Below are 13,216 nucleotides of genomic sequence, written 5' to 3'. Positions count from 1 at the left end.
GTTTATTTACAGGGATGTGAAAATAAATCCTCAAAGTAAGAATATTCAGATAAAGATATTTAATTTGTAAATCTTTACTCTCATGTGGCTTTACCCACCTACTATTTCACCTGTTCATAAATCCATTTTACAAGCTAAGTGCTGCAGCATAGTGGAATCCGTTTTTGGAATGAATAAGAAGTCACTTTATTTCAGTCTTCTCAATGATCAGGAAGCACAGCCAATTCCCTGGGTGTCTTAAAGTAGAGAAGGGCAAAGGTTTTACAAAAGAGATAGCAAAAAAATGTAAAGATTATCTATCCGTTGATTATGGCTTACTTGCTTTCCACAATTAAATATTTCTCAATAATCCAGATAGCAGGTTCACATGTTTTTCTTACAGCATACTTTTAGCTATTTTCCTTTTATTATGTATTTACAAGGTTGAGAAATACCACTTACTGGTCTAAATTACCCTGGCCTAAATTGAAGTTACTTACTGCCATCGAGAAATAGACAAGCCCTTCCTAATGTACTGTTTATCTAGGGAATTGCCACATTTCATCCAGGCTAAAAGTGTCATTTTCATAAATTACATTTAACTTGTCTATAATTGTGATGTTCTTTGCTATCAATGCCTACATTTAAAGTGGTAAATTTCTTTTCTCTTTTTGAAGCAAAGCTAGTATTAAGTCAATGGTACTTTTTTTTTTTTTTTTTTAGACAGGGTCTCACTCTGTCTCCCAGACTAGAGTGCAGTGGCACGATCTTGGCTCACTGCAGGCTCAAATTCCTGACCTCCTGGGCTCAAGCAATCCTCTAGCCTCAGCCTCTCAAGTAGCTGGGACCACAGGTGGATGCCACCACGCCCAGGTAATTTTTAAATTTTTTTGTAGAGACAGGGTCTCACTATGTTTCCCAGGCTGGTCTTGAACTCCTGGACTCAAGTGATCTTCCTGTCTTGGCCTTCCAAAGTAGTCATGAGCCACCACGCCTGGCCTTAATGGTACATATGTTTTACAACCCACATTATTACAGAGTGGAGGATTGAGAGCACTATTTCTACCCAGTCCAGTGTTGGTTGTGCTCTGTGGATTACATCATAATTACCATCATTACTTAGAGCAATAAAACAGCAATGCATACCTCTCAGCTCTTTCCAGTGTGGGTAAAACCAGGGCGATTCTTACCTAATGTTATTTCCAATCCATCTGTATAATTTACCGTCTTCCCCACTTTTCTATTTTTTTATTGCGCTGGCAAATCTATTTTATATTCCCATCTTCTCACTGGTCATTTATACAACTCTAATAATGAGAAAACCAATTAACACAAAGGCAGAAATGATATGGGGCCAAACTGACACTGGCAATGTAAAGTCAAGCAAGACTCTCCATTGGGACCTCTTATTGTACAAATAAAAAGTACACTCTTTTATGAATCTACAGAATAGTTCGTTTAAATGAAATACCTATTTTTGCAGTTATGTAATCAATTAAGTCTAATAAATAGAGAAGCTTCATTCATATCTAAAATATGCAAGAAGGAGGTGTAAGATAAAAGACAAATATGTAAACTGCTGTAGATCAGGATTTAGTAAACCATGCCTTGCGTGCCAAATCTGGCTTGCCACCTTTTTTTATACAGCTAAAAGTGGGCTTTCACTTTGTAAGTGGTTGAAAAAAATTCAAAGAAAAATCCCAACCCGTAAAAACTATATAAAATTCTAATTTCAGTGTCCATAAATTATGTTTGATTAGAACACAGCCACACTTACTGGTTTACACATTTTCTACTGCAGTGACAGGGTTGAGGAGTTATGATAGAGATTGTATGTATGACCTGTAGGCCTAAAACATTTAGTATCTGGCCTTTAAAAAAAAATGTGCTGACTTCTGCTCTAGATCAAGGAGTTTGATTATGGAGGCCAGGCACAGTGGCTCATGTCAGTAATCTCAGCACTTTGGGAGGCCGATGTGGGAGGATCACTTGAGGCCAGGAGTTTGACACCAGCCTGGGTAATATAGTAAGTCCTCCATATCTACCCAAAAAATTAAAAAATTAGCCAAGTGTGGAGGCCCATGCCTGTAATCACAACTACTTGGGAGGCTGAGGTGGGAGAATTATTTGAGCCCAGGAGTTCAAGGCTACAGTGAGTCAGGATTGTGCCACTGCACTCCAGCCAGGACAACAGAGTGAGACCCTGTCTCTTAAACAATAACAACAGCAATTAAAGAGCTTGACTATGGAGGAATACCAATAATTGCCCTCTCCCTTGCATTTTGTGAGGATAGCTTCTGACTGAGCCCCTGGCTTGCCTCCATTTCTTGGCATTGCTTTAGTATAAACCCATATCCTTGGCTGGGTGTGGTGGCTCACACCTGTAATCCCAGCACTTTTGAGGCGGGCAGATCACCTGAGGTCAGGAGCTTGAGACCAGCCTGACCAACATAGTGAAACCCTGTCTCTATTAAAATTACAAAATTAGCTGGGCATGGTGGTGCATGCCTATAATCCCAGCTACTTCGGAGGCTGAGGCAGGAGAATTGCTGGAGACCAGGAGGCAGAGGTTGCAGTGAGCTGAGATTGTGCCATTGTACTCCAGCCTGGGCAACAAGAGCAAAGCTTCATCTCAAAACAAAAGCCATATCCACAAGTACGATAGTACAAACACCAAACTAATTATGATTTAGCTAGAAATGAAGACCAAAGAGGAGAAAAGAAGTAACTTCAAATAATTTTGTGTGGTCTTAAAAGTAAACTGCACAGCAGCAGTAAAAAGTTGCCTTGTGTCTGTATGTGTGTTTGTGTGTGTTTACTCTGAGGAATGTTTTCCTTTTTGCTTTGTAACTGATTACCCAGAGGCCAGCACACCCTTCTCCCTTTCCAGAGAGCCTCCATTTTTTATTTGGGTGTCTACCCTGACCTCACATGACTCAGGATGAAATTCTGAATCATCCAAGCCAGTCATCGAAATTCCAGTTTCCTTGCCAGTGCTTGGTTTTAGGAAGAGACGAATGACTCAATCCTGGTGAATAAAATGAGAGAGGAATTTATCTGAGGTTTTCTAGGAAGGGCTTCCCCACTGATTGAACATACACACACCCTCTTGAACATCATTGTATCTGCCTGTGATACCTGAAACCGTGACGGCCTCCTAGGGACCTCTAGGGGAATTTGCCCCAGGTAAGGGGAGGGTGCAGCGCACACAGATGGAAAAGCCTGTGATTCTGAAGACATCATTGAGCTACTGAAGAAAGCAACCCCAGATTCCTCCTCCTGCCTCAGAAGATCTTATTATGGGACATAATTTCCCTTTATTGTTTAATCAATTTTGCAATGGATTTCCTATTACTTGCAGCACTCAAATGGATTTTTATTAGTTCTATATATACAAATCTTACTAATTTTTTTTCATGAAATATCTAGAGCCTATCTATGCAAATAGTGAGAGTTTCTTATGATAAAATTGACTGTATCGTGCACATTTATGCTAGGAAAATTGCAAGTCAAAATAAAGAAAATGTAATTTATTTGTTATCTACTTAGGTTTTCCTTTCAGGAGAGATGAATATGTGGAGAGTCACTTGGTTGCAAAATTTTGTCAAGAGGGTCAGTTTTACTTTTCAACTAAAAGTCCAAGGTTGTTTACAAAATTTTTTATTCTGCCTTCTTTCTCTACTAAACAGGAAAACTATGGAATTTTATATTTTTGATTACATCAGCAAATTTAATGAGCAAGCAGTCATTCTTTCAGCAAATATTACTAAGCATTGGCTTGGTACATTGCACTGTCCAGAATGCAAAAGAGGTTCCAAAGCAAATGAGACATAGTGTGAGTCTCTAATAGGGACTAATAAGGGGTTAACTGTCAAGCAAAGAGACAAGACACATACTCACGAAACGGCTAGGAAACCTCAGCACACAAATGAAACAGATCCAATTGTACTTTAAAGTTTCAGTGAATAATAATGTTTGCCATGAAGGATAGAAAACGTTTTCCTTTTTTTTTTTTGAGATGGAGTCTCACTCTGTTGCCAGGGTGGAGCCCAGTGGTGCGATCTCGGCTCACTGCAAGCTCCGCCTCCCGGGTTCAAGCGATTCTCCTGCCTCAGCCTCCCGAGTAGCTGGGATTATAGGCACATGCCACCACACCCAGCTAATTTTTATATTTTTAGTAAAGACAGGGTTTCACCATGTAGACCAAGATGGTCTCGATCTGTTGACCTCATGATCCACCTGCCTTGGCATCCCAAAATGCTGGGATTACAGGCGTGAGCCACCACGCCTGGCTCAGAAAATGTTTTCTAAAGGAGGTGAGCATGGTCTTTAGATTGTATGGGAGACCAGGAAAACAGATGCCATGTCATAATGACGTTTGTTCACACTGAGCCAGTATTGGGCAATGGTAAGGTGCCAAATGTATTATTTAAGCCATCAGTTAAACTGTGCGTCAGTGTCAGGTGAATTCTCTAATTCTTTGTGACTGAATTCCAATTTATAATCTGAGGCATAATTATATCAGTTACCTAATTGACACAATAATCCCAAGAGTTCATTATTGGAAGCAGTTTGATTAGTAACCACTGCCCCTAATGCTTTCAGGTTGTCCACAGGAAAGTTTGACTACAAAAAATAAAACGAATAATAACGAAGTCCAGGCACAGGGGCTCATGCCTGTAATCCCCACACTTTGGGTGTCCAGAGTAGGAGGATCACTTGAGGCCAGAAATTCAAGATCAGCCTGGGCAACACAGCAAGACCCTGTCTCTATTAAAAAGAAAAATGAAAAAAATGAGAAAGTTTATCATTTGAGAACAGAACTAAGGTATGTAGCAAGGATGCTTTTCCTGCTGTTTATTCAGCTCATTCAGAAATTTGACAAACCGAGCCTTTCAGTTCTTTCAATGGTTAGACCCATTGCATAACTGTACCAACTGAATTGAAATGCAGCATTTAAACATTTTCCAGGCCATGAGTCCATTCTGTGGTAAATGTCAGAATTGGAGAGCCTATTCACATTAGCAGTTGTAGTAATTAATCTCTAGCAGTATCTCCTTTTTTCTTCCCCCTATGTGCACATGTCAGACGTGCCCATTAGAGCTCATTTCATAGGTTAGAATCCCACTACCGCCCTCTGGCCTTTACTTTGGCTTGATTCCCCTGACAAGCCCAGCTGTTCTGCACTGCACATCTTCAAGGGGCAAATTATGCCTATGGTGTCAACAGATTATCAAATATACTTATTGAACACTCATTTCCACGGTCCACTTGATTCTTTTTGATTTATTTCTTTGATGGGTTTCCATCTGGTCACTGAAATTGAGGACTGACCTCATGAGGCAATATTATAAAATGAAATAATATTCCTGTGAGCTCTCATCCTTCTATCTCTAAGTCTTAAAAATAAATGTAGTGAAAAGCAATTCTTCCTTTGACCTTACACTTAAGTATCTTAACATAAATCCCAGAATAGGAGGGTTTTAAGGCAGTTCTAGAAATTAAGTGGCTCGTTGGAAATTTAAAGAAGTGATTGCCTCTCACCCAATATGACTTTATGTATCTTCAGTCTTATAATGGAACTCTTTAATTCACGTGTTCAATCAACAATTCACTTATTTATTCAACATGCATTTCTTTTGTGGATCTCCTATGTTCAAAGCAGAGTGCTGGCCATTAAGAATTGACAGAGATAAATAAGATACAACTCTTATCCTCCAAGAGCTTACAAATGAGGAAGATCCAGTAAATTTGATATAGAAAAGAAGAAGTGAAATTCAATGAAGCTACCATACTACATCGTGCTGAGTGTTTAATTTTGACTTGAGGGGATTAGATATGTTCTCCATAGATGGAAGCATTTACAATAAGCCTTTTAAGGTTTGGTTTAACAATGAGAAAATGTTATGGAAGGTATTATGGTCAGATTAGGAAGACACTATTCTGCAATCCTGAGAAATCTGAATGGAAACAAATTCCCAAGCGCTGGAGAAAATTATTTCATGTTTTTAAGGAAAGGAAGTGTTTAATGTTATCTGAGTTTTAAATCACTCTTGACAGCTGTATAGAAGATGGATTAGAAAGGAGAGAAACTAGAGCCAAGACTAGTTAAGGAGGCTGTGGTGATAATCCAGATGATGAAGAATTGTTTATTTCTAGCACCTGCCTCTCAAAGAATGCCAGTTTCAAAAAGGCAACGGCCTTTGTTTTTTTCACTGCTATATTCCAAGCACTCAGAACAGTGCCTGACATGTAGTAGCTGTTCATAAGTATGTGTTGAATAAATTAATAAATCAGTGAAAGAATAAATGAATGAACTAAATGAGACAGTGAAACTGCAGAGAATCCCAGTAATAGCACAAAAAAACAAAACAAAACAAAACAAACCTGCAGAGAAGAGGTCAGAAAGAGACATTTGCTTCAGGAATGGAATTTTCCCCTACTCTATTAACACACATTGTAGTTCGGTCCTTTTCTTTCTTTCTTTTTTTTTCTTTTTTTAGAGACAGGATCTCACCCTGTTGCCCAGGCTGGAGTGGCATGATCATAGCTCACTGCTACCTCAAACTTCTGGGCTCAAATGAGCCTCCTGCCTCAGCCTCCTGAGGAGCTGGGACTACCGGGCATGCCACAGGCGACTGGCTAATTTAAAATTAGGAGTCCTACACTCCAGTGATCCTCCCTTCTTAGCCTTCCATGGCGCCTGACACACCATGCCCAGCCCTTTCTTCAAGTGTTGGCAAAAGATGAAGTTTGTTGGACTGACGGGACACGCACACACACACACAAACACACATACTTGGGTTGCGAAGCATGTACACTTTTCACCACACCTTCTAAAACTAAGTGCTTTTGACTCAGCTCGTGCTATGGTTTCAGTGTGCACACCTCCCCAAATTCAGGTGTTGAAATTTAATGGCCGATGTGATAGGAGTAAGAGGTGGAGCCTTTAAGAGATGATTAGGTCATGAGGGCTCCTCCCTCATGACTGAGATTAAAGCCTTTTATAAAGAAGGCTTCAGGAAGCCTCCAGCTTGATTGTCCTTCCACCCGCTGCCCTGTCGGGACCTGGTATTCCTCCCCTCCAGAGGATGCAGCAACGACGCACCATCTTAGAAGCGGAGAGCAGCCTTCGTCACATGACCTGCCAGCACCTTGATCTTGGACTCCCAGCCTTCATAACTGTATGAAAACAAATTTCTGTTCTTTACAAGTTACTTAGTCTTGGGTATTTTGTTATAGCAGCACAAACCAAGACAGCTGGCAAGTAATAGCTTTTTTCAAAAACTTACTCCAGTCCACAGAGCAACTAAGGAACTAACGACAGATAAATATCTACTCTCACATTTACAGTAGGATGCATATAAGTGACCCAGTAGGGAAAAACCATCTACGTTGAAATCAGTTTGGGAAACACTGGACTATGTAACTGTAAATAGTTTATTTACCATATAAGTCTTATCAGAACTCTGAATATACTTTCATATGCTGTGAATATCTACAAGGCAAATGTAGCAAGCAGTGTTCCCAAGTGCATTTGACTGTAGAGATCCCTCCCACACACACTACCACCGTCATGGTGCACTCATGCGAGCAGCATTTGATGAAGTATTTGGGAAAACACTGGTCTGAGTCTGGGCACAGTGGCTCATGTCTGTAATCTCAGCACTTTGGAAGGCCAAGGCAGGAGGTTCACTTGAGGCCAGGAGTTTGAGACCAGCCTGGGCAATAACACTTCATGTCTACAAATAAAAATAATAATAATTAGCCAAATGTGATGGCCTGCACCTGTAGTCCTAGCTACTCGAGAGGCTGAGTCAGGAGGATCCCTGGAGCCCAGGTGGTCAAGGCTGCAGTGAGCTAGTATTGCATCGCTTTACTTCAGCCTGGGTGAAGCAAGGTCCTGTTTCTGAAAAGGAAAAAAATTATCTTCTGAAGGGTATACCTCAGAGTAAAATAAAATTTAAAAACTGGCTTAAACATACACTGCAATTCTGAAAAGACTAATACAGTTTTTCCATATTTCACTGTTTAGAAGAGATCGCAAAAAGTTCCTTTTGACAGAGTTTTGTAAATGAGACCTCAACACCTGCCATATGGAGAGAGAAAACAGGTTTTCATGCTCTGACGATTCTATGCTTTATCAAAGTAGTTCTATCTAAGTGAAAACCTGAAGCAAATAAAACTGAAGCCACGATGTATTCATCAGGGGAAATTAGCCACTCAGTGAATACTCAATTTTCTTGGTGAGTGATGGTGATTAGGAAGCTGTGAAAACACCTGCTAAAATTGTTTCTGAAAAACCCTTACATTTTCGGCTTCCTTGGAAAGCTGAGATTCGTTTTCTGAGCACAGTCTTGTTACACGTTTACTATCCTATCAAGAGTATCTGGTCCACGTGTCAGGGGCAGTGGATCAAAGCCTTTGCCCGCCTTGCACTTTCTGCAAATACTGAGCTCCCTGATTTAAGAGCAAGATGAAAAGAGCCACAGGAGCCAGAAAGGACTGAGGCAGTGTCACCACAACACAGATTCTCTCTCCAAGGTCTTTGGTTAACTTTTGGAAAAGAAATGAAATTCCTTCTTTCTGTCCCCAGTCTGCCCATACACGTCTACACTCATTTTGGCTATGGGGTTTTTGAACTTCTTCCTGGGCCAGTAGCTTCATTGTCTTATCTTTCATCAGTAAGCACCATTTCTTACAGAAAGTCTTAGGTCTTTCACATTCACATGATTAACTTTACCAATTTTAGCAGGGCTTGGTGGCATGTGCCGTAGTCCCAGCTACTTGGGAGGTTGAGGCAGGAGAATCATTTGAGCCCAGGAGTTCAAGTCTTTAGAGCACTATTATTGTATCTGTGAATAGCCACTGCACTTCAGCCTGGCCAACATAGCAAGACCCTATCTCTTTTTTAAAAACGCATTTATTTGAGCTAGCTGCAAAAGTTTTTTATTATCTTTTAAGTTCTGGGGTACATGTGCAGAACATGCAGGTTTGTTTACATGTGCCATGGTGGTTTGCTGCACCCATCAGCCCATCATCTACATTATGTATTTCTCCTAATGCTATCCCTCTCCTAGCCCCTCACCCCACAACAGGACCCGATGTATGATGTTCCCCTGCCTATGTCCATGTGTTCTCATTGTTAAACTCCCACTTATGAGTGAGAACATGCAGTGTTTGGTTTTCTATTCTTGTGTTAGTTTGCTGAGGATGATGGTTTTCAGCTTCATCCATGTCCCTGCAAAGAACATGACCTCATCTTTTTTATGGCTGGATAGTATTCCATGGTGTTTATGTGGCACATTATCCAGTCTTTCATTGATGGGCATTTGGGTTGGTTCAAAGTCAGTATTCACTATTCACCGTTCACAATAGTGAACAGTGCCACAATAAACATACGTGTGCATGTGTCTTTATAGTAGAATGATTTATAATCCTTTGGGTATATACCCAGTGATGGGATTGCTGAGTCAAATGGTATTTCTGGTTCTAGATCCTTGAGGAATTGCCACGCTGTCTTCCACAATAGTTGAACTAATTTACACTCCCACCAACAATGTAAAAGCGTTCCTATTTCTCCACATCCTCTCCAGCATGTTGTTTCCTGACTTTTTAATGATCGCCATTCTAACTGGGGTGAGATGGTATCTCACTGTGGTTTTGATTTGCATTTCTCTAATGACCAGTGATAAAGAACTTTCTTCATATGTTTGTTGGCTGCATAAATGTCTGGGAGAAGTGCCTGTTCATATCCTTCACCCGCTTTTTGATAAGGTGTGTTTTTCTTGTAAATTTATTTAAGTTATTTATAAATTCTGGATATTAGCCCTTTGTCAGATGGATAGATAACATAATTTTCTCCCATTCTGTAGGTTGCCTGTTCACTCTGATGATAGTTTCTTTTGCTGTGCAGAAGCTCTTTAGTTTAATTAGATCCCATTTGTCAATTTTGGCTTTCGTTGCCATTGCTTTTGGTGTTTTAGTCATGAAATCTTTGCCCATGCCTATGTCCTGAATGGTATTGCCTAGGTTTTCTTCTAGGGGTTTTATAGTTTTAGGTCTTACATTTAAGTCTTTAGTCCATCTTGAGTTAATTTTTGTATAAGGGGTAAGGAAGGGGTTCAGTTTCAGTTTTCTGCATATGGCTAGCCAGTTTTCCCAACACAATTTATTAAGTAGGGAATCCTTTCCCCATTTCTTGTTTTTGTCAGGTTTGTCAAAGACAAACATATGTGTCAAGCACACATATGTTTAGTGCAGCACTATTCACAGTAGCAAAGACTTGGAACCAACCCAAATGTCCATCAATGTTAGACTGGATAAATTGTGGCACATATACACCATGGAATAACTATGCAGCCATGAAAAAGAATGAGTTCATGTCCTTTGGAGGGACATGAATGAAGCTGGAAACTGTCATTCTCAGCAAAGTGACTGAGGAACAGAAAATCAAACACCTCATGTTCTCCCTCATAAGTGGGAGTTGAACAGTGAGAACATATTGGCACAGGGAGGGGAACATCACACACGGGGGCCTGTCAGGGGGTGGGGGGCTAGGAGAGGGATAGCATTAGGATAAATACTTAAAGTAGATGATGGGCTGATGGGTGCAGCAAACCACCATGGCACGTGTATACCTATGTAACAAATCTGCACGTTCTGCACATGTACCCCAGAACTTAAAATATCATAGTAAAAAAATTTAATCTTTTCCCAGACCTTCTCTTATTTCTGCTCTTTTCACCTATTTCTATAATTCATTGATTATTTTTTTGTTCATTGTTTTACTTTTAAAATACAAATACTTCTGCCTTTGGTAATGTTATAAGCTTACCCTCATCTAACAATTTTCTCCATTTTTCAATTTTTTGCTAATACATTTGGGGAGTATTCTAATACTCATTTCAGATTTTTATCTACATAGATAAAACACCTCAATATCTGAAGGCCTACGTCCTGCAAATATGGCATGTGAGAAATTTTAGTATAGATCATGTCTTTTTTTTTTTTTTTTTTTTGAGGTGGTCTTGCTCTATTGCCCAAGCTGAAGTGCAGTGGCACAGTCATAGCTCACTGCAGCCTCCACCTCCTGGGCTTAAGCAATCCTCTCACCTCCATCTCTCAAATAGCTGGGACCACAGGTGTGTGCCACCATGCCTGGCTAATTTTTATTTTTTGTAGAGACAGGGTCTCACTAGTTATCCAGGCTGGTCTCAGATTCCCGAGTTCAAGCGATCCACCCACCTTGGCCTCCCAAAGTGCTGGGATTACAGGCATAAACCACCACATCCAGCCCATGTCTATATTAAGTTGATTATATACAAAGCAGTTTAATGGCCAATTAAGAGCCCAACCTTTGCATCAGCCTGTCTGGGTACAAAGACCTTGTTAGCTATAATTCTGGACAAGTAACCGATCTTTCATTTTCCCCATACATAAACTGGAGAAAAAAATTCTACCAGTCCCATTTGGTTACTAATAAGCATTAATAAGAATTATTAATTATAAATAAGTATTAATAAGAATTAACATGTCTAAAAGGCTTATAATAGAACCTAGAACATAGTAAGTGCCATATAATTATTGGCTATTAGTATTTCAATGGTTAAAATAACAAAAGTATCTTAGAATAAAGTGTGGAGAAGTTTTAAGTACTTTTTGTCTTTTAAAGGTCCAGACTACATAAAGGATTATTTACCCAAAATTCATCAGCACACCTGCTATGTAGGAGAACAGCATCCGGCGTTAGAAAAAACTGGAGATCTCAGATATTTATGGAGGCCTGCCTCAGATAGAAGCTTGCCAGCAAAATATAAACATGAGTACGTTGGTGAAATTGGTTGGGGAGTACCACAGTATAATTTTATCAACAAATCAAGACTGGAGAGTGGCTTCCATATCAAGGTATTGCTCTTAAATTTATGCTTTTCATAGTATACTGTTTTCTAACTTGAATTCTTTATGAATTTGCTTCTAAAGGAAATGTCGGGTGCTTGATTTCTTATTGAGATATAAAGAGGTTTGAGTTTTGCAGAAAGACATGTGTGAATAAATGCATGTGCTCCACTCCTGGAGCCCGTTTAATACACCAGGGGAAGGGTATGAGGAAAACGAAGCCATGGATAATGCAAAAGCGTTTGTGTTTGGCTTTGGCATGCATTCTGATTCACATTCAGGCTGAGGCACTGGCACACACTCTTCCCCCATCCTAGCACTGCTTCATGAGTGGGTGGTGCAAAGAAAGAAGCCTGTGCTGGGCATAATCCACAAACCTAACACATGCGTCTCAGATCTTTAAGATTCACTGTACTGATAATGCCTTCGTATCCAGTATTAATAATTCAGGGTATGTTGTCAGAGGGTTTTAGAAACCTTGTCTTATTTCCTTTTGGTTATATAGACATAGGCATGAGATCATGGTGTCTCCTCTGAAACAGAAGAGTGCACAAATGGTTTTAGAAGTAAAATCTGAGAATCTGGATATTTTTTTCCAGGCAGGCCTGTACATTGTCTGAAAATTGAATGTATCAATCATGCAATAACTGTATTTCCTCAAATTCTTAAGTCTCATCTGGTAAAGGTTAACAAAAGGAAAAACCATTTATTATTATTTTTTAATTTGTTTTTGAGACAGGGTCTCACTCTGTCGCCCAGGCTGGAGTGCAGTGGCACCATCTTGACTCACTGTAACCCCCGCCTCCGGGGTTCAAACGATTCTCCAGCCTCAGCCTCCCAAGTAGCTGGGACTAGAGGCATATGCCATTACACCTGGCTAATTTTTGTATTTTTAGTGGAGATGGGTTTTTGCCATGTTGGCCAGGCTGGTTTCGAACTCCTGATCTCAGGTGATCCATCTGCGTCGGCCTCCCAAAGTGCTGGGGTTATAGGCGTGAGCCACCACACCCGGCCAGAAAAACCTTTTTCTGGCCCAAACTGTGGCAGTTCAGGAGGGTGGATGGGAGCACGGTCTTTGAGGTTACACTCTGATTTAGATCTAGCTCTGTGACCTTGGGCAAATCAGTTCACCTCTCTGCATCTTTGTTTGTGCGTCTTCTGCATGGCAGTATTCAGAGGCCCACTTCACAGGATCATCTAAATTTCTATCCTAGTTCTGCCACCTACTAGCTGTGTGTGGCCTTGGTTAAGTTCATTTGCCTCTGTGCGTCAGTGTCTTCATTATGAAATCTTAGTTCTAGAGTATTTTTTTCTAGGCAGGCCTTTGCATTGTCTTTGC

General features: G+C 40.2%; 1 protein-coding gene across 1 annotated transcript in view; it reads left to right on the top strand.

The window, feature by feature from the left end:
- SPMIP2 (sperm microtubule inner protein 2) overlaps positions 1-13,216 on the top strand; it is a 133,158-nt gene that overhangs the window by 41,136 nt on the left and 78,806 nt on the right. Inside the window, exon 2 of the mRNA XM_008000123.3 lies at positions 11,654-11,886. Coding sequence (XP_007998314.1) covers positions 11,654-11,886 — 233 coding nt within the window. The remainder of the gene's footprint in view (positions 1-11,653; positions 11,887-13,216) is intronic.

Source organism: Chlorocebus sabaeus, chromosome 7 (genome assembly GCF_047675955.1).
Source record: "Chlorocebus sabaeus isolate Y175 chromosome 7, mChlSab1.0.hap1, whole genome shotgun sequence".
NCBI lineage: Eukaryota > Metazoa > Chordata > Mammalia > Primates > Cercopithecidae > Chlorocebus > Chlorocebus sabaeus.
Note: the sequence above shows the minus strand (reverse complement) of the source record. Positions and strands in the feature narration are given on the sequence as shown.